The 22,855-nt window shown below is 39.9% G+C and overlaps 1 protein-coding gene across 3 annotated transcripts in view; it reads left to right on the top strand.

Moving 5' to 3' along the window:
* The window catches only part of Ralgapa2 (Ral GTPase activating protein catalytic subunit alpha 2), a 294,943-nt gene that overhangs the window by 187,222 nt on the left and 84,866 nt on the right, over window positions 1-22,855 (top strand). For all 3 annotated transcript variants that reach the window (XM_052183817.1, XM_052183819.1, XM_052183816.1), the window contains exons 35-37: window positions 2,381-2,504; window positions 3,815-3,970; window positions 10,192-10,350. In XM_052183817.1, the coding sequence (XP_052039777.1) occupies window positions 2,381-2,504; window positions 3,815-3,970; window positions 10,192-10,350 (439 nt within the window). The remainder of the gene's footprint in view (window positions 1-2,380; window positions 2,505-3,814; window positions 3,971-10,191; window positions 10,351-22,855) is intronic.

Raw genomic sequence — 22,855 nt, 5'->3', positions numbered from 1 at the left:
CCTGGTATCAATTTATATCACTGTGGGGGTTGGGGGACACAGTACCTTTTTCATATGTTTTAAGAAAAAGTATTCTTGCAGCTAAGGTCTGTATACTGTGTGAGATGGGCTGTACATACAAATTACTGTGCTTTCTTGCCACTGTGTGGTGAAGGAAATGGTAAAGTCATGTTTTCCTTGTTTGGTTTTTAAAACCTGACAGCACAAGAAAACAGAACTCTTCTGGTCTATTCCTAGTAATAAAGAAAAATCTGCATTCTAAGGAGGAAGGTGACCTTGTTGATTTTATGTATATGTGTTCCTGAATTACCTGCTCCTTCATGCACTGGTTGTGCAGCTTGTAGATAGGAAGTGCTGTTGATGTTGTAATTACCATTTCAAAAGCCTGGTGCTAATAAGGCCAGGCACCTTGTCTGCATCTTAGCAGGCTCTCTGCAGTGCTAATATTTTGGAGGATGTGAAATTTGATGAATGTTTACAACTAAAGGTCACCTTTCCTCAGACCCACATCAGTCAGTCCTCCTTCATTTGAGCTTAGCTTTTTGTGCTCTTACACTGAGTCAATGAGGACTCAAGGACCCAGGATGGAATAGACCTGAGCTTTAAGGATAAAACACTGGTGTATTTCAGAGAAACCAAAGGTTGGGTTTTGTTTTTGTTTTTTGTTTTTGTTTTTTGTTTTTGTTTTTTTTTGTAAATTGAATGCTAAAGACTTTTAAGATATAAAGATAGTTGCGGAGAGAAATCAAGTAACTATGCTTTTGTTCTTTTGTTGAAACCGCCTTTTAGTATGTCTGTTACCATCATCCATGCTGCCAAATTATTACAGTTCTTGTGATAAGCCAGTCAGGTTGTAGGAGACCCTTCATGTTGTTTCCTGCCTATCTCTCAGAGCAGGAAATGATATGGCAGTTTCTACATCCCCTAAGGCCTTGACTATACGACTGGACACTCTGGAGGCTATCACTACCCAAAGAAAAATGTTTCTTCTTTACTGCATCTCTTTCCATTTCCTACAGTGGTGCAGCCATATTGTTTGTTTACATGTTCAAATTGAGAGTTGTTCTTTTTATTACTTTTCTGTATTTTCTGATTTTTCTTCACATATATTTGTTCCATGAGAATGATGGGAGGATGAACAGCTAGCTAATGAATAGGAGAGAGTGCGCCTCCTCCAGTGATTTATATAACATTTTAGTTTAGCTTCCATTAGCCTTGCTTAACAAGTAGAAAATAACCATGAAGAAGGAAATATTTGAGAATTTGTTAAAATATGGAGTCCAGATCTACCAATTTGGATGTATAATCATATTACAGTGTTGAGATATTAAATAATTAGACAATAGAAACATTTCCGTATTGCTGAAGCACTTGATGCTTTTTCCTATGCAGTGTTTTTATGATGTAATGCAAATGTGAGAAGGGTGGGGCTGCCCCGGAAGTGGGGATCTAATTCTTTTACCATTGAGGCTACAGTACAATAATGCTCATGGACTGGTGCTGCCAAAGGAGTGGTTCTTGATTAAGCTTCATCTGAACAACTATCTCCAACTATCACCAAATAACTTGATAGGGTGGATTCCAGTTATTTTAATACTTTAATAGCCATTATACATTCAGATATGCCGTCATGTATCTGGATAGTTTAACAGAGACTTAGTTGAGCCCATACTATGCTCCAAAAACTAAAAAAAAAAAAAAAAAAAAAGTACCAACAGAGAGAGACAGAGAGATGAAAAGACAGGGCTCCTTCCTTCAAAGTGCATATCATGTTTACATGATTTAATAGGAAACTACCACAGATCTATCATGAGCAAGTAAGGAGCTTATATATCCAAAAGTTTCCAAAAGACTCTATGCAGAACAACTGTGCATCATATACAATATCCTCACAATAGTCAGAACACATCCTTTCACAAAGAAAATACCTAAGTGTTTCTATTTCTCATAAAATAGCATGTCTCATAGCTCTATTGATACCTAGCCACAATAGCTGTCTGCTTGGAATGCTTTAGAGGAAGAAGTTCATCACCAAGCATGGAAAGAACCTGATGGGTAATGTACTCTGAAAGCTACTGTTTTAGTGTCTCCAGTGTCTCAAGTGCACCCTCCTGCTTCTTTACCCTTGTATCTCCTTTTGGTCACTTCTGCAAAGCAGATGATACAGTGATAACACTGGTCATCTTATGAAGTGGGGCTTGCAGAATTCAAATAAGTTCATGCATCAACCACCATAAAATAGTGACTGACCTTGGAAGTCATGCTGGCCATAACAGTAAAACAAAACTACACGCGCGCGCGCGCGCGCACGCACACACAAACACACACACACACACACACACACAGAGGTTCTAACTCCTTTAAATTTAAATATTTATAGCCGCGAGACCCATAAAATCGCAGTGTTTTACATTGCTGAAGGGCAAGAAGACAAATGCTCCATTCTAGCCAATGAAAGAGGAAGCCAAGCATATGAAGACTTTGTTGCTGGTCTTGGATGGGAGGTAATTGACTTCATTCATTATGTGGTTGCTGCCTGTCAGTATTTAAAGCAGATATGAGTTGTGCATGTTAGTTATATCTTCACATTCAAATGTAGTATTCATAGAGTTCTTGGAGATTGCACTGACCTTAAAATCTGCTTCATTTTACTATTCTAAATGTGGATCTTTGCTTCCCTGTAAGATCTTTTCATTGGCTTTGCTTAAGAACTGTAGAGTCATATAGGCTCAAGGCTGCAGTTTGTGACAAAAGAAGATAAGAGTGGCCACTGGGGGATTGAGAAAATAAGCAATGGCTTGCTAAAAGAAACTTGAAGGAGGACCTGGATAAAGTGAGAATCTGGAACTAGAATGCCGTTGGCTGTGACTGAGTTCCCTAATGCACAAGTCCAGAATGGCTGACAAGGATTTGGGTTTCCTTACTGAAAGGTCCAGTAATGGATATATACACAGAGGCATACACCTGCCTCCTGTGAACATAGACCTAAAGGAAAGCCTATCCCTGGAATCTGAAAAGTGGTGTGGAGTGGGCAGGAAAGGTGTGTGTGTGTGTGTGTGTGTGTGTGTGTGTGTGTGTGTTGTCTGTGGTGCTAGCAATGTGGATATGTCAGACTATGCAGTATTTTCAATGACTGAAGAGGTCAAGGCACAGTAGAATACACCTGAAAGGGATACCCCGTTCATACAGTTTTTATTATAGCAGACAGTTTTTTTCCTGTTTTTTGTTAGTTGTTAATAACTTGTTTAAGTGATAAATTAAACTTTATTGTAGGTCTCCAGACAGAGAAAAAGTATAGTACTATTTGTGGTTTCAGGTAACTGCTGAAACTCTTGAGACTGATCTCCACAGATAAGGGGGATCTAATATACAGACATGTAGCTATGTAAATACCCATATATATGAGGGAAGGAGTTAAAGAATTGTACATCAAAAATCAAGGGGTGGCTGAGGAATTTTTGTTTTTGTTGTTAGTGGTGGTGGTGTTTGGGATTTTTTTGGGGGGTGGGGGTTTGCGTTTTGTGTCTGGATATGCCATAGCACATCTTGGGCTCACAGCAGGCAGGCACTGAAGTGCTGAGGCAGGCCCTCCTTACATTGTGATAGTGGTTTTCACATAGCATCGGTACAGACCAGTTTCGTTTTTGATGTTCATTTCTTTCTTTAAAAATTAATTTTGTCTACCTTATATTGTTTGTAATCAGAATGAAATATATTTAGATGAAAATTGCTCATTCTCTCAGCTCACACTCCTGCCTAATGAATAAGATTAGCTCACTTTAACCCTCACCTTTTGCTCTGTGACCTCCATCAGGTGGATCTCTCAACCCACTGTGGGTTTATGGGTGGTCTTCAGCGCAATGGCAGCACAGGACAGACGGCACCGTACTATGCTACCTCGACCGTGGAAGTAATTTTCCACGTTTCCACTCGGATGCCATCAGATTCAGATGATTCACTCACCAAAAAGGTAAGGGGGCTTCTCAGAGACAACACCTCACTGCACTTGTGTACAAGTGAGACTCTCTAGGTGTAGATGGTGACCAGGCCCTGGTGGTACACTAACGCTGCTTTCCCAGGGTTCAAAGTGTCGCTCTTCCTCTGGCTACAATTGTAATAAATCTAAAATACTAACTTAGCACAACCTTAAGGCCTAAGGTTAAAGACTAGGAAGAAAAAAGGGTCTTTGGTTTGGCTACTTTTGGGTCTTTTTTCATGTTAATTACCTGAGAAACAATAATTTTACCTCACAAATTGGCAAAGGCCACAACACAAAATACCCATTTTTTTTTTTTTTTTTTTGCAAAAGATAAAAAAAGTGCTGGTAAGACTCTAGGAAAGCATCACACATACACACACACCACACCACCACCACCACCACCACCACCACCCCACTCCCAAGGCTGCTATGATGAGCTTTCAGTGTTTGTCAGAGTGACCCTACCTGCAGATATGTTGCTGCCTAGATGTCCCACCTCAAATGCTATCCCTTTGTTCTCCCTGCTACTCCCAAAGGAACCCCAACAAAAAAGCAGGGCCTTGAACTCCCCAGACTATAGAGTGTTTACTTGGGAAAAAAAAAAACAAACAAAAAAACCCTGTTTTGGGATGAGAAACACATTAATGAGAGAAAAATGTAGTATGGTAAGAAAACTAGTCCTGTAAATTTCTAGATAAACAGCATCCTAAAGCAATTGTGGCATGTGCTTTCCCTGTGGGCTAGTGGGTGACAGAGCCTACATTCCTATTTGACACCCACTCTCCTCAAACAGCACAGATATAAGGAACTGAGGGCAGTATCTCAAGTACTAAGGCTGCACATTGGGAGTGTGGTGGCATGGTTAGAGCTCTTGCCAGCCAAGGCTCAAGTGTGTGTCTTAGTTGTTCTACCAGCTTGTACCTCTGGTTTTTATGTATTAAATGAGATTAAAAATGGAGCCCATAGCACAGTACTGTTTAGTCAAGTAAGTGAGACAATGCCAGAAAATTGCTTAGCCCGATACCTGGTAGGGACTCTCTGGCCATCAGCCCTCGTCATTTTACACTGGTATAATTGATTCTTTTTCCCCTGCCCCATTAGCCAGATGATTGATATTAGCTCATAGGGCCTACTGTATCTGCTTCATTTCTTTTGTCTCCAGTTTTGCCTTTTCACTACTATAGCCACAGATGTCTGGACTACATACATGATGAACAACTGTGCATGTGAGACATCATCAGAACTGGGGTCATAGACAATTTCCATAGTGATCAAGTGTCTCAGATGCATAAAGCACAATTTGCATTCAGAAATTCAGAAGCCTTTCACCAGCATAGCACTGCATACTGCCTTGGCCTCCCAGGGCTGGGAACCACACAGCTAGTGGGAGTGCGAGCCATGTGCTGGTTCCCACAGGTGTGAAGGAGCTGCCTGCCCGTCTGTCTTGGGTTCTGGTGGCTGCACTGCTCATAGAAAGGAGGGCCCTGCTATCTGGTAGCTCTCTGCTATTCTAGAACCCTAGGCTGTATTCACAGGTTTTATAAAACTTGGGTACCTTGTAAATGTCTTCATATTCTGCATATTGTCCCCAAATTCTATAATTTTTCATGATTGACAATTATGTGATAAAGACAGATTTACATATAAACTGTTTTGAAGTATTTCTTAAGTAGAAAGGCTTTTTATTTTGTTTTTTACTATTTTCTTGACATAATGCTGCTATAAATAAAGCCCCAAGGCTTAGTCTGCACGGGAGATTCCCCACTGTAATATTCAAAAAGCAGCTGAAACCTTTTGCAGCTCTAAGATTTAGCATCATTAACTATAAACCCTCTTTACCAGGGTGTCTCACAGTTAGACAGAAAAAATCAGTCACATAACAGCAGCCCCCGGTTCCTTGACTTACTCCAGCTAAATTGTCCCTAACAGCTTAAAAATGAGCTGCAAAATTCTAAAGTGATTCATGCTCTGTTCTGCCCCTGTCATGGGGGGACTTTTTCAATTCCACAATACGGTTGCAACCCCATACTGAACTCTTGATCCTTCACTGCAGAAATTTGTTAGCTCTAGCTAGATTAGATTTTTCACAGCTAATCTAACTGCTGTAGGGGTTTGCAGAGTGGGGACAGAGCTGTGCTATTGGATTTGTCCAATTCATTTGACTCCAGGACTATAATTGCACTTATGTCTTACAAGGCTTTTATAGCCTCAGGCTGGCCAGCCACATGAAAAACAAATTGGCAGTGATACAGTAGAGTGAAAGGGATGAAAGGCCCACATTATCAGTCTCTAAGCAGCTCTGTTCTGGCAGGAAGTTTCTTGGTTAATTTACAAATAAAACTTAGATTTTAGGATGGGCGCACTGTCAGCTGAACAATGGGGATGTCAGGCCTGACTGTTACTTAGTACAAGTAGCAGCCGGGCCCGCTGAGGAGCCCAGATTCTTCAATCAAACAGACGACTCCTTCTGGAGCCAGCTGGCGATGTAATGCAATTAGTCGGGAAAGGAGGTCAGCCTATTAGGTGTGGACCATGACCAGTGTCACCAGTGTCGTGCAGGCGTGCAGCCTGGCAGCAGCAGGCAGAACAGCTCAGGCAGAGGTGCTTTAGAACTCTGTTAGTCAGAACTGAGGATAGCAGGGCACGGGATTGATTTCTTGAGGCTCAAGAGCCTGTTTGTTCTGAGCATGGTAAGCCTGGACCCTATTGCATGGTAACCATGGACCCTATTGCATAGTGGAAGCAGGAGTTAACGTGAATGCAGCTCCCTTCTAAAGAGGCATCATTTCCTCCTGAAGTCAATACCTCCAGTCAAGTTGACTTGTCCCTGAGCAAACCTGTGCATGAGCTTTGGTGGTGGTGGTGGTGGTGGTGGTGGTGGTGGTGGTGGTGGTGGTGGTGGTGGTTTTTCAAGACAGGGTTTCTCTGTGTAGCCCTGGCTCTCCTGGAACTCACTCTGCAGTACAGGCTGGCCTTGAACTCAGAAATCTGCCTACCTCTGCCTCCCAAGTATTGGGATTAAAGGCCACCACTGCCTGGTGTGGGTGAGTTTTTAACTTAGAGGCCTATAATCAAAGTTCTGTAAAACTCACAAAGTGACATCTCTTAATTGAAATCCCCTTTGAATTGAGTGCCATTTTAGGTTTCCAGAATATTCCCTTATGTTCTGATTTGGGTAACTATGCTGTGCTCTGTTGTGGGTAGTTTGTCCACATCAGTTTCATTTATTGGATTCATATCATAGACTCCAGAGGGTGTGAGTTTTGTACTTTGTTGCAGTTGTACCAGTCAATTGGTCCTGTGGCCTTAGCTCTTGGTTTTGTGGTTCAGTTAATTAAACTGTAACATGTCCAGAAATCTAAGGTGCATGACATGGAAAGCAGCTCTGAGCAAATATTACAAAAATAGTTCTTCCATAATTGCTGAATTGCCACAGTAGGAGGAAGGGTCAATTAGTGTGGATTGCTCTCCTAATGCTGGAGTTTTCTCAGAATACTGATGCAAATAAAGTTAGGAGAGGTTTACTTGGGTTATATAATTGAATAACACAATTTAGAAAGAGACAGAGCAACTGCAAAATTTCAGCATTCAGTGTATCATCTCAGTAAGTGCTGTACTCTGCCCTTGTGGATGAAAAGGAGAGACTATTGCTATTAGGTGTGGCATTGTATGGTAGCAGCAAGGTCGAACAGTGTCTGGTAAGTGGATTGTCTCCATTATGTTGCTTTTGCCAACATCATAACGAGAAGGGTATAGGGTCAACTCTCTTTGGGCTGTAAGCTGAACTTGAGGGTAACCCTACTTCTTACAGTTACCTCCTATTGCTCTAAATCTTTCCCAAAGTTTCATTTAGATCTAATCCACATTTACCATAGAAACCTGTCCATCTAGTCTCATTGGCAGTCATAACTCAAATACTGTCACTGTAGAAGGACTGAGTAGCAAAACCCTGCTTCAAGGTCTTTGTCCATTGAGTTAGAAATGAGAAAGATAGGCAGGCAGGAGTCTGTAGTATCTCAGGGAATAGAACTGGATGGCAACTCAGAGTAGCAGTGTAGAGCACATACTTACTTAGAGTCTACTACATAAGACTCTAAGTTCCATTGTCAGTACTGCTGAAGAACAAAGAAGAGAACGTGGGATTAGAGGGGTGCCCTCAGCCATGAGAGCTTGGTGCCTTAGGAAGAAAACAACGAAACCTTTGCGTTAGAGCTAGGTTGACTATACTTGGTTTTTTTTTTGGGGGGGGGGGTTGCCAACTACCTTTTGAACTTTTAGTACTTGTGTGGATTATAATTGAGTGATGAGGAAAAGAAAGATGTACTGGGTAGTGTTTGCATTTACAAAAGTTGTTCACATCATTAAGTTGTTCTGGAACATTATTGCTTGTGCTGGGCTCCCACAGCTTCGCCTTTCTAGAGCTCCTCTTCAGACCAGTTGACTCCCGTCCCTTACTCCATATAAGCACCAAAGTACAGACGCAGGTCTCTGTAAATAATTGATGTGTACAGCCTCTTCCAGAAGTATAGAGAGTGTAAAATAAGCAGGCACTGCAACAAACAACTGCCTTTGAAACTTGATGACTAGAAAAGAGGCCATGTTGGGGTCATCTTGGGTATCTCTATGATCAAATCACATCTAAATAATAATATCTATGCCAACATGTTTCAAATGTACACGATTCCAGAGTATGTTTTTGCTGCTTTTATAGATAAAACTAGAACATAAGCTCTGACATAACATCACTTTTATTAAGGCTCTTTTAAGTTTGGTCCCTTGTTCTTGATATTGGATGGCATTCCCTGTTCTGGGGAAGACACCTCATCCCTCACGACTCCTGAGCCCTGCCACTGCCACACAGCACAGCTTCAGAACTTTAGTTCAAGCCAATATTCTCATCACTGCACCTGTTCCCTTTAGTTATGCTTCTAGGCTTTCTCAAATGATTTCTTTGTAGCTTTAGCCAGGTTCTGTTGGTTGGCTCACCACGGAGGCAGTTTATCAGTGATCTTCTTGCATCTAGCAAAGGCTTGCCCTAGAAGAACTTGTGAGGGTCTCTGGAGACCTTCCCAAGGCCTTCTTGAAGACACCAAGAATCTGTGGCTTTTTGGAGTTCATAGTCTCTTTATAAAATGTCAAAATAAATGAGCTAAATTACTTGAGATATATCAGTAAGATAGCTTTTGATGTGAGCTGAGATCAGGAATGTCCAACTGAATTCATCCCAACACAAAACTGTAAATTTACTTATAGAAGTAAGAGATTGTGCATGTGTATATGTGTGTGATTTTGTTTATTATAAATTGATTGTGTAGGTCTTAGTGTGTACATATTGTGTCATTGAAATGCCACATTATATATATATATATAAACATACACACATACACACACACACACGTGTGTGTGTGTGTGTGTGTGTGTGTGTGTGTGTATGTGTGTGTGTGTGTTGGATGTCCCTGGCTTAGATAATCATGAGTGGAGGCCACTGTCTCTGTCCCTCTCTCTGGTGCTATTGTGTGTACTTGGCAGAGCATTCCTGAGCAGACATTTCTTGTAAGATGAGGTAAAGGTAGAGTTACTCATAGTCTTTAGGAAGGGTAGACATCATTTCATGTGAACACTTTGGACATCTTTAAAAGCTAGATGCTAGTATTCCCACCAAAATTAAGTTTTAATTTAAATTAAATATATTTATTTCCTTAAAGTATAATTTCTTACACTCTTTATCTCAAAAATTTATCTCAGCACCAATTTCTTACAAATTGTCAACAATTGTGTTGGAGTAGCTTGTATTATCTCACTTTGTTATTTCTTAATAACCACTGGATTAAAGAAGCTTAAAGTTTTAAAGCAATAATGACTAGAAAAAGTGATGTCATTTTTTTTGTTGAGAAACATTCTCAGCACTCTAGGATAGATGATGTAGAAACAGAATTCTATGTAAAAGAGACCTTAAAGATGTCTTCCTGCATCCTACTAGAATGTGCCCTTGGAGCTTCTGTGTGTGATCTTAGAACCAAACCTGCATCCTAGCAGATGGGCCAAAGTTTTACAGAATAGTACATTTTTGAATCCTTAGTAAGCAGTATAGTAGCCTGATTTGGACTAAAATATTTTTGGCCTCTGAGTTTTCTAATTCAATTTGTAAGCCACAGCCCCTCATAAACTGTTGTTAGCACCTCAGTTAATAAAGAGTCAATTTGCTATTGCAGCTCCGTCACCTGGGGAATGACGAGGTCCACATCGTCTGGTCTGAACACTCCAGGGACTACCGCAGGGGTATTATCCCAACAGCCTTTGGAGACGTTTCCATCATTATTTACCCAATGAAGAATCATATGTTCTTTATCACAATAACGAAGAAGCCTGAGGTATGCTTCCTCCATTATTGCCCTGACCCCTTCATTTGCTATTGGATTCACGGTCCTCAAAAACCCAGATGAATGTTACCAATATCTCAACTGTGTGTGCTAACTAAGAATTTAATATGAACTGTGATATTTAAAAGAATTCTAATCATGAGCACAAAATTTCATGATGTATTATTTGAAAATTATATTAGAAAAATGTATGGGTTTTTAAGTAATTTTAATATTTTAAAATGTTATAATTTTAAGAATATTATAATGTTTAACTGGGGCACATTAAAGTAAGAATTGACAGGACGCCATAATCACTTAGTTATTTGGGGAAAAACCATGGGTCCACAATCCAGGCCTGTCTGATAGATGAGCATTGGTCACTGACCCTGACTGGTGCTGCTTGTGTTCCGTCTTGAAGGACTCTGGACGTGTCCACAAAGACACTGGTGCCCTGCAGCAGAGCCTGCATGATGAGGCTTAGCAATCAAAGCACCTTGCTAGAGAATCAATTCAGCCATGTCAATTGGTATTGATCATGGGGCTGACTGGAACAATCCAATGGTCTATGTCCTATGTACTGACAGCTGCAGTTTCCGTCCTCGTGCCTTTACTGGTATTTTAATACTGCTGCTTTGTATTGACATATTTTGTGTTTAATTCATTAAGAAGAGTCTTCTTAGGTTTTCAATTAAATATATTCAGCATATGGGCCATTCTTTAAGAAAAAAAAGACTTGATTTCAGTCTGATAGTAAAATTAATATTTATTTACATCTCAAAATCATTCTCCTGGAGGAGCTCAGCATTATTCTGAAAATTGTTTTTAAACTTTAAAAAGTAGATCATGAAATTTGTTGTTCTAATTTAGACTTGTAACCTAAAGTGTTACATTAGTATTAAATGTGCTAATAAGTGAAAAAAGTGCTTCAGACATTACCTGGCACCTGGGTATAAGCTGTTTCCATGTTAGCCATTGTTGCAGTTATGGTTGCCGTCAGGACATTTTATATATAGTTATGATCAGAGTACAATCAGTAGAGTTCTGAGTTTAACAGATACCTTAATTCTCCAGTGTGTGGGCTCTCTCAATCCAGGAAAGCCTCATAAAATAAAAGGGAGTCTTCCCTCTGTCCGTAGACAGAAGATGTCAGAATTTATATTAGACACTGTGCTTCTCTGATTCAAACCCCTGTGTATGGCAGGTTTTCAGTCTTGTGCTGTAAGTTAATGGCTCAGTGCTAATATCTGCATTTGTGTGTGAAGACAGAATTATGTATAAGAATTAAAGTGATAATTTTAATCTTAACAAAGTAAAACATTTAATACTTTTTAGCTTTCAAATTTTTAAACAAAATTATTTTAAATAGTGTGCAACTAGTTTTATTAGGTCATCTTCAGGATAGTCCTCTAAAATGTCTCCTTTATTTTTAAAGTGAATGAAGAACATGAAAAGCATTTCATTTCACTCTGCTGTGTCAAAAGTGACATTTCTCAGCATAGCATAAGATACATAAAATATTATTAATATCTTTTAAATTTTTCTATAAAATATGTTTAAATTTGAATAAACTTGGTCATCAATTCTGACAAGATGAATTCAGAAAATTGGTTTCTTAATATTTTAATTCTAAAAAGCCTAAAGAGAAGAAGAGAATAATGGGAAACTGAAAACTTAGTGTTATCCCTACATTTAAAGTACAAATCATTACAATGTAATAAAATTAATCCAGACATTTCCAGGGCAAGTGTAGCTGACCTTTCGTTCACCAACCACTGACCCCAGGGTGAATGCAAGAGGCTTTCAGAGGGAAACTCTGTTTGTTTGGCTTCAGTCCCTGGTATTTAAATTGCATTCCCTAATCAAATGAAAAGGCTGTCCTCTCTATCAGGTTACAGAATCCATGGCAACATTTGGCCTTTTATATCCATAATGTTAGCCTTTTTGTTTGCATCTAAGTAGAGACACCTGGAGCAATGCTAACATTAACCGATTTAGCATTAATAGCTTCATTATATAAGAATTTCTGATCAGATAGCTGTTACTTTTGTTATATTGCTTCAGCTTGTATTGTTGTCATTTTTTATCTCCTTGCTTGGCAACCAGGCAATGATTTGCAAATTTTTTTTGTCTTGATTAATTAAGCAATATAATTATCAGTAACCGTGATGCAGTCTTTGCTCAACAAAGCTTCTGAGAGAAAACAATGGTAAGTCTGTTAGTATGAATGCATTCCACGCGTCCCAGATGCATGAGGATATTATGGACAATGAGGGGAAAGGCCGCCTGTGAGCGAGGACAAAGGGTGCCACGCAGACTCGACACACTGCACATACCGCCAGGGACATGCTGCGGGCTCCCTGGGACACAGACGCCTCGTTAGATTACAGCTAGTCAGCAGAGATTAATTCTCAGCCATTTGGTGCAATAATTTACCCATTCCCCAGTCTTTTAACTAGTGTTCCTTACAGTGGAACTGAAGGCTTTGTATTCAAAGGTTTACTTAACCTTGTCCACTTTTAGGAATCTCCACCAAAATCATTATTTTTCCTTAGAAATCATAGTAATGCAGCTGCTTGAGTTGAAGAATATTCCTTTAGAAGACAGAATATGTATACATTTCAGAGACTGCAGGTAGAGTCAGCAGCAATCTTTTACCACCTGTATATTTTATAGGAATATAATGTGACTCTGGCCAAATACATTTATTTTACTCATTTCTGGGTAGCCATACTTCTCTAAGAATAATTTTAATCCCTTTTGGGAGGGGGGAAAAACTCATCAGTACACAAATGTCCTGCTCATTGGATAGAGTCATGCATATTCAAATTGTACTTTCATTCACTTGGCCTCATTAATAGCCTATGTGATAATGTGGGGCTATTTGTAATACAAGCTCACAGGCAGCATTACTTCCAAGTCCTTTGAAATTTAACATATTTCGCTTTTTCACTCCATATACCCCCCCTTAAATATACAAATTATGTGACTGGCAGAGTCTGCCCCTTCTGTATAATGCCCCACATTTGTAAAATGCTACATTGAAGAAGCATGGGTGTGTTTGTGTGAGGGCGCAAACCCTCAGGGCTGAGAAGTCTGCTCACTTCACGAGCATTGTATTGAACCTCTGCCTTTTTCTTTAAAACTCAATGTGTTTTGCAGCGTTATTTCATTGTTAAGTTAGTTTCCATTCCCATCTCCATAAATATTAACACAGTAAAATTTTGATCATAGAAAAGAGATGCATAATTATCAGACTTTTTTTTTTTTTTGCCTTCTTTTATCTGTCAGCCATTCATGAAAGACTTGCCCACAAGACAGTGGGTGACTTAAAGGCCCTTTGCCTTGCCTTTTCTTAAGTTATCCTGACCACCCATAGGATGCTGGCTCTCTTGTAGCTTTGGGGGGGTATGGGATGGAGATGCATGAATGCCTGCAGATGTGTAGGAATATATCCTCCTTCCAGGTGATGCCTAGCTCAGGATCTCTGTCTGGAGCAAGCGCCTAGAAGATGCCAGTCAGAAGGTTAATGTGCCAGAAGTCACAAGAGCATTTAAGCACATAAGACTAAGAAGAGGCCAGCTTGGGCATCTATACTTTTGCAAGGAAATGTTTGAAGCTTGCTGGAGTTCCCCCATTATACAGGAAGCGTGTTTGCCTTTGCTGCGTGGTTGCAAATTTATCTTGTTTTCACATTATAATTTTCTTTAATATTTATCTCAGTCAAACCACCCTTTGGAGATTCAATCATGTACCTTAAATATTCTGGAGAATTCTCAAGGAAGTAAATTAACTTTGGAAAATACTAAGAGTTATTTACTTAGAAAAGATCATTGAACATACCAAAGAACTAGATTTTATTAAACTAACTTATTAAATGGATTGCTGCAGTGTGTTCTACTTGAGTCATATGTTATTAACATTGATTTTAGTAAAGGAGTGGCAATGAGAACTATATTAAGAAGCAGCTGCTTGCAGATATTGTTTTAAAATCAAACTGGCACTGCTAATAGAGGACTTTCCTGGACACTATGGATTTATATTATCACTTTTGTTCAGTTTTTGAAAGACTGAGTCACCCATAAGCAGGTGCCAAAGAATAAAGGACATTTATTTTACAAAAGGGCCTTGAGAACAGAAGGAAGAAAACCTGAAGCAGCACTGTATGCTATTAGGAACTTAGCTTCTACCTCACAGGAATTGGGCTTTTGAGATCTGCTTTTCAACAACGTTGGCACTATTTTCCTGCTTCTTCCTTGGTCCTCGGCATACCTGTTTTCCTCTTGTGGGTTCATCTTATCTCCTTTGCAGACATACACCAGATAGCAGACTGCAGCCCAGGAGCCCAGGGTCTGTGCAGGAAGCAAGGCGGCTCTCATGTTCTACTCTAGAGCTTCCACAGCAGGAAGGGCCTCTGACCCCGGACACGGGACACACTCCAGGCAACTCATGCAGCTTCCTAAGGCCCTGCACGCAGTACACACCTGCTGACCAGTTTGCCCAGTGCTGGGAGTGTGCTGGGCTCCACCATGGAAGGAAACAAACTCAAGTTTAGGACCTTGCTTTTTGTTTTGGTTTGGTTTTTGTTTTGTTTTGTTTTGCTTTGTTTTCTCTTCCTTTTGTATAAGGCATATAAGAAAGAATGCTCACTGTTTTTTTTTGCTTGAGGCAGAATCTCACAGACTCTACCTGCCTCTGCCTTCTGAGCGCTGGATGAAAGGTGTATGCTACCACACCTGACCAATAACACTTATTTATTAAAAAAATAAGCTATAAATGAACTTTCAAAGCATATTATTAAAGATAGTAGAAAATCGTTCTTATGGCTCTTTTTTTTTTACTTTGCTTTTTTTTTTATTTTTATTTTAAAAATTTTTTCCAATGCCTGGTCTAGCAATGTGGAAATAGTCAATATGTAAATAAGTGGTTGTGTAAGTAAATTTTCTAGTAGGAATGAGTATCACAAAGCAAAGGAAACAGTGAAGGGATGATGGATACAGAGGCTTCTTTAGTTCAGATAAATACCAAAGTACACCTGGGCAGAGGCCAGAAAACAAAGAGGAATCCTTGAAAGAAGCCCCAGGGAAACAGACAACTACAGAGACACAGACAGTAACATCACACAGGATTTCTCTTCAGAAACCATGTTATCAAGAAGAGACAAGCTGTACACTCGGACTGATGAAAGAAAATACCACCCAGAATCCTCCATCTGTGGAAATGACCCTTCAAAAATAAAGTTCCTTAACTAAACGGCAACAATGTTTGAAGGAATTTATGGCCCATAGTTTATCTTGCATTAAATGTTAAATTCTTCAAATGGAAGGCTAAAATGAGGGGCTCTTTGTCAGTAGAGTGCTTGTTACATAAACATGGAGACTTGGTTGAGGGAGATAGAGATGGGAGGCTCTCTGGAGCTCACTGGGGAGCCAGCACAGCTGAGTGAGCGAGCTGCAGGGTCTGTAAGAGACTCTGTTTCAAAAGATACTGTGGAAGGTGAGTGTGATGACACACATTGGCCTTCAATCTTCACATCTGTGCGTGTGCACACACCCAGACACCACTGAATACACAAGTAAATACCTGGCATCTCCATAAAAAGGAGAGCTTTAAGGAAGGAGTGCATGAAGGTAAAATGAAATGCACAGTATGTTCCTCAGAGTAATAGCAACAATAAGTCCAAGAGAAAGGTAGCAACAGTGATGTAAGGATGGATCCCAGGGATTGGGAGTGGTCCCTGTACTGCCTGAGAAGGGAGCATTTTGGCTAGTTATAAAAGTATTTAAAACCTGGGATAACCTCTAAAAAGTGTTTAAAGTATGAATTGTAATTGATATGATAAATGAGAAGACAAATAGAATCATAAAAATATTCAGATAAAATCAGAGAAGACAGAAGTGGAAGACCAAAAAATGAAAACTAAAATAACATGACACATTGATCCTTTCATAATCAGTGTTCTAAATATATGAGTTAAAAAAATAAGACAGGCAGGAAGTGTAGATCAGTCATAGAGTACAATGCCCTAGGTTCAATCTTAGCAGTAGAAACAAAATACAGGCACTGTCCAAGTGCATTAAAAAAAAAAAAAGGAAATAATGCCCAACAATAAGTCACCTACCAACCTACCAAAAACCTTGAAATAAAGGCAAATGAAGGATAGACCACTAGTCAGAAGAAAGGTAAGCTAACGATATCAGTCAACCTCAGAGCAATAAAAGTGATCAGAGATAAAGGGAATATTGCATAGTGATTCCTGTGGATCTAGAGGCTCCTCTGTTATCATAATTGAGTGAGACTCAGTGGAACAGGTGTTACAGCCCTCATCAGGTAGGAAGCAGAGAGGACAAAGTCCTGAGCTAGATCTGACCTTCAAGAGTGAGGAAACAAAGACATCCCATGTGGCCATGTGCAAGTTGGTACAATCACTCTGGAAATTAGTCTGGTGGTTCCTCAGAAAACTGGGCATGTCATTTCCGGAGGACCCTGCTATATCACTCCTGGGCATGTACCCAGAGGATTACCAGGCACGCAATAAGGACACATGCTCCACTATGTTCATAGCAGCCTTGTTTATAATAGCCAGAAGCTGGAGAGAACCCAGATGTCCCTCATTGGAGGAATGGATACAGAAAATGTAGTATATTTACACAATGGAATACTACTCAGCAATTAAAAACCATGAATAAGTGAAATTTCTAGGTAAATGGTTGGAACTGGAAAATATCATCCTAAGTGAGGTAACCCAATCACAAAAGAACACACATGGAATGCAGTCACTAATAAGTGGATATTAGCTCAGAAACTCTGAATACCCAAGATACAATTCACATATCAAATGAGTCCCAAGAAGAAGAAGGAGAGGTCCCTGGTCCTAGAAATGCTTGATCCATTGTAGGGGAGTACCAGGGCAGAGAAGTAGGAGGGGGTTGATTCGAGAACTGACGGAGGGAAGAGGGATTATGGGACTTATGGGGGGGGGGGACAGGGAAAGGGAAAATCATTTGGAATGTAAACAAATAATATAGAAAATAAATAAATAAAAACAAATAATATAGAAAATAAATAAATAAATAAATAAATAATATAATATAATATAATAAAGTAAAATAAAATAAAATAAATAGAAGAGTGCTGGCTGGCTGTGTAGAGCTTCCTGGGTCACAATGGAGTCTAGACCAATATTCTGATTTTGATGACCTTGAGAAAAGCAGCAACACACTCCAAGCTTCACTGAGTTCTGTAAAAATGGGGATATAGAAGAGTTGGAAAAATGACATGCTCTGTTATAGCTGCTCTAAGCTCTGAACTCAGCCACAGCCATTTAATTCCTTATCAATTCAGATGCTCCTAAGCTATTAGGACCCCTTTTCTGTGTTTAATATAATCATGTGACTAATTAAAGCATAGACTATTTATGTATGTGGAACAAATTAAGTAACCAGCTTACTTTCTAAGGCATTCATTGAGTTGTCATGTTGTTTCCCAATAGGACTTAGTCATTAATTGGAAACTATTTACTGTGTCTAAGACCCTTGGGCTCTGCAAAATAGTTTAAATCTACTTTTTCTCATCTTTCAGGAAACTAACAAAATTCAGTGAGCCATTTCTTGAGCAGACCAGTCCTTAAGAGTGTTGCCCTTAAAGAGAATTGTATGCTCTTGAAGACACCCCCGTTTCCCTTGCCATCCCCTGAACCACAGAGCACATGAAACGTGCTTCAAATGTAATGCATTTACATTTCACAAATTGTCTTGTTTTTTTTTCCCCAAGCAGGAAAAGCATCTTCTAATACTAAATATAATTGATTTACCTATCTCTTACTTCAGTATCTCAGGCTTAAAAGCAGAAGTGTAAATATTCCCTTTCTGTTCATAATTCCTATGGGATTGTGGAATTCCCCCAGAAGAAAGCTGTGACCAGACATCATACATAGCTCTCAGAGATAGAGAGGGACTTATGGGTTCCAACTTTTCCAGGAAGTCCCAGACAGTGTCCTACACTGGGCATCCCTGGAGGAGGAGCAGCCTCTGATCTCTGGTCTCTGCTTTACCTAGAGGTTACTTCAGCCTTTCTGGCCTTTCATAATGATGCTTCTTTATTCCCAGAATTGTCTGTGATTCTTTCATCATTGTTCACTACTAATTTTTGTTTTAGGTTCTCTCAGAAGGCTGATGAGAAATATGGAAAAACATGTTATCTGTAGTTCTAATCAATCCCTGAAAAGTTCCCTTTAAGTCCAGATGAAGCAATTCTCCCTTAGAGCAACTGTGAAACCTCTTTGGAGGGAAGTTAACAAAGCATTTATGGGCAAAGCAGTTTTGATTTGCTCAAACCACTGACAACTCTCTAAGTGCCCCTTACCCCCCATGTGCAGAAGCTTTTTATAGTCTCTCTACTTAAGCTCTAAATCTAAAGTTACCTCCTAATTCACAGTTGTGCAGATCGGTACCATACAGTGACCTCTTCATGGCGATTGTGCTTATTACGGCCATGGCTCTTAACCTCACAGACCTCATCTTTACATCCCTCGTTCTGTGCTGTAAGCAGGTATTCTCCTACTGTGAAATCATGAATTCTCTACCAGACTTGCCATTTTGGTCTCTAGCCATCTAATTTTCAAGAACCACCTAAAAATTATATCAGTATCCTCTGTATATAGATGCATACTATTGAAGGTCCCTTCATATTTGTGTGCTTACAAGTATCTATCTGTATCCACTGGAAAGACAAACATGAGAGGTTCAGCAGTTACATTACTGTCTTCTTGCATGATATAGTCAGTGCCAGCCAGATACAAAATCATGGCCATGCATTTGTTATGAGTACAATACCTGTCTAACTGGCCAACCAGGGAAGAAGGCATTGTTCAGCAAGGAGTAGATTTTAAGTAGGCTCATATACAGCAATATTCTGATTCTAAAACTGAAGGTTGTCTATGAAACATTGCCCACCTCTGCTTGGGAGCATCAAAATGTTTCAGCGGAGTCCTTGGGAGATCTTATGTATCAAATGGAGTTTTGTCCCAAATATTGTCCTTGCTCTAGCAGCTAGATATACCATAGGCTGGTGTTGTTGACAGTGGTAACAGGTACTATAAACTTTGGGATCACTACTTCTCAGCAAAAAGCTGCGTTTGTGTTTCTGCTGACCAAATGAGAGAACTTGGATGTAAATCTGTCCAGCTCTGCTCCACAGCCTGATGAGTATAAATTAGATTGGGCTGTACTTTCTAGGTTGTGTGCTGCTTCTAAGTCAGAGCTGGGTCATGAAAGACATGGCAGGAGCTCTATGAGTATTTTCTAACGTGCAGCTAGCTGGTAAGGAAAGCCAGTTTGTTAACAGTCATGGCTTTGGTCAACATACTAGGGTAAGGCATTCAGGAATTGGTCAGAAAGTTCAGATGGATCGAAGATTTAGAGACTAACATCAGAGGAACAGTAGAACAATAGTAAAGTGAAAGGCCCTGTCTCACTCCTTAGATCTAAATCTAGACTTCAGTTTTATACTAACCAAAGAAAAAAAAGACACCACCGTCTTAGGGTTATTGGTACGTGGGATATGCCACATCTCACAAGTCAGCATCACCCCATTCAGGGTCATACGTCTCAAGTAGTTCCATAAATGAGTTGTCAGTGGTCATCATACAGCATTGGAGGTGACTTCTCCCTCGGCTCTGTGGCTCCTGTGTGGCATGCTCTAGTAAATTTCTCTCCCTATGCTGCTGCTTAGAACATGCTTCCCTACAGCTAAAGCAAGCCCCTGCCCCACGCTTCCTAAGGAATGTCTTTACTCCCCTTAGCCTATTTCAACTCTGTATAGCTGTTCTCAGTAGCCAGCTGTTCAGGTGACCATGCAACACATTAAATCCGTGAATTATGAGATACTACAGTACAGTTGAGTCTTCTCTTCATATATAGTAGAAGATATGCATGAGAGATCATCTCATTTACTTAGACTACTTCTCTGAAGGTTTTGCTCTATTGCTCTATTTTTCTTTATAAGACCTAGTCCTCTGGAGTTCATATTTTTGTGATATTTTAATAATAATAATATATGCTGTTGTCTTCTTTTCTGGACAGTTGCTAAGGATAGAAAAGTAAATTTGTGAGTTCATTCTCCTATCTATTGACCTCTAATTCTGACCATTTCCATGGACTCTTTATTATAATTATATGATATAATAGTTGAAATAAGGTCTTTTTGCTTCTTTCCTTCCAACTTCTAACCCACTCACCCGCACCCTCACCCCCACCCCCACTCCCACCCCCACCCCTGCCTTCCTTTCTTTCTTATCCTGACAAAACTCACTAATGGAAATGTTCTCACATTCACTCACACATGTTTCAAACTTTCAGCATTTCGCCATTGCCATAGTTTACTAGATGTTTAGTGAGGGATTATTTTACTGTTTATTTGTTTTTGTTTTTTGTCTTTTGTTTGTCCTACAAAGTATCAAGGAAACTTTATTCAGAACACAACTATAAGACAGGAAACAATACAATAGCAGCAGGCCACAAGAGCAAAAATACTCAAATGCCCAACAAATGAAGTTCTCTTTTATTAGATAGCTAAGAATTTTTTATAAATAGATTTTGAGTTTAGTGAAACACTTATTTTAAAGCCATGTTCCAAAATGAGCAGCTTACTTTCCTCATTTCATACATTAATTTTTTAGTGGAAACTCACACGTATCTTCTTGGGATATATCTAGCTTGGTCCTGATGCTTTCTTATTCTAGCACGTGCATAGCACACTCATGAAGGTGGGGAGGTAAACTTGTAGAAATCAGTTCATCCTTCCACAGTGTGCTTGGGAAATCAACCATCCGTCAGGGCAGCAAGCGCCCTTCCCTAATGCCATCTCGTCAGCTCTTTTGTAGGACTAGTGTTAATATTGCATCTAAAACCCAGCTCAGATTTTTGTGTGTGATGAAATGGAGATCAGGGTTCATTTTTTTCATCTGACTCTCCCTTTGTTCCAGAGTCTGTATCGAAACAAACTTCCTTTTCCCCATCAATGTCCTGCCTTACTGTGGAGCAGATGCCATAATGTGTGCTTCTATTCTTCAGCTGTATATTTTCATCTGTCAGTCTATCTATCCTGATATTAATGTTTTAATAGCTTAATTACTGTAATTTTATATTTATTCCTCTAAGTCAGGTAATATAAATCATATCATTATTGTCATAGCTAGTTTCTATCTTTTCATTTCTGTATGAATTTAGAAGCACCTAATACATGTCTACTTTTTTTTAAAGTATAGAATAGAGTTTATTCAGGGCATGGGATGGGAGTTAAGGGGGATAGTGGAGGCAGAGAAAGGCAGAGAGAAGGAGAGAGTAGAGAAGCAGAGGCGGGCCATGACCACATGGAGAGAAGGGGGAGGGAGGAGAGCCCAAGAGGGGGCAAGGGATGTAAGAGAGGTAAAAGGAGTAAGAGGGGTAAGAGCACATGTCTACTTTTAAAACCAGAATTTTACTTGAGTTTGTATTTGTATAAAGAATCTGAATTTTGATTTCAGAAGAAGTGACACCTTAACAGTATAAAAACTTCCAGCCCACGAAGATTGTACTTTGAGTTTATTCAGGTTTCCATGAATTTATGTTACCACTCTTGGGTACTTTTAAATATATTTGTCATGCACATCTTTTGTTAGACTTATTCTCTTTATATATGTGGAGAGAGAGAAAGAGAGAGAGAGAGAGAGAGGTGGGGAGGGAGGGAGGGAGAGACAGAGACAGAGACAGAGAGAGTTGATATTTTGATAATATTACCCAGAGTAGCTTTGAATTCCTGTTCCTCTTCCTCAGCGTCCCAGGCTTTTGGGACAACTGGCCTGTGTCACTGTGGTTGTTGATGCTGAGTGAACGCCAGGTTCAGTGCAAGACCCTGTCTCCACAGAACAAGGTGGAAAGCAACTGAACCCGAGAATGTTGATCTCTGGTCTCCTCTACCTGCATGTACACACACATATGTGGATGTATATACCTACATCCACAAACATGCAACATACCACATGTGGAGAAATGAAAAAAAAATCCAAAAAGACCTCCATGAACATTATGGTTTGCCCACATGGTAGACATGGATCCAGCAAAAGAAAACCAAGCCTCTCTTAAAGGTAGAAGCGAATGAAGATAATGTGGGATCTTAGAAGCTGAGGATGGGCAGTTCGAAAAAATGAAGACTGTTTGCAGGAGAGTGGAGTGAGGAACATCTGTGTACCTGCCCTGTCCCGTGGCATAGGCATGTAGGAAGAATAATGCCACCTCTGTGAATGGCAGCACAGGGTAGTGGTGAGGCACTTAATCATTTGCCATTTACAAGGCCTTACAGAAAGAGAAGGCCTTACAAGGCCTTACAGGCTCATGGAGAGCCTGGTGGAGCAGTCCTGTGCTCTTTGACTTGAAAGCCCTCTACTTGCTCTGAAAAGGTTTGTGTGTCTGGATGGCAGCCTGTGTGCTCAGCCCCAGCCTTCCACGTCGAGCACATCCTCTTATCTCTGTCTTAACTC

This window comes from Apodemus sylvaticus, chromosome 5 (genome assembly GCF_947179515.1).
Source record: "Apodemus sylvaticus chromosome 5, mApoSyl1.1, whole genome shotgun sequence".
Classification (NCBI taxonomy): domain Eukaryota; kingdom Metazoa; phylum Chordata; class Mammalia; order Rodentia; family Muridae; genus Apodemus; species Apodemus sylvaticus.
Note: the sequence above shows the minus strand (reverse complement) of the source record. Positions and strands in the feature narration are given on the sequence as shown.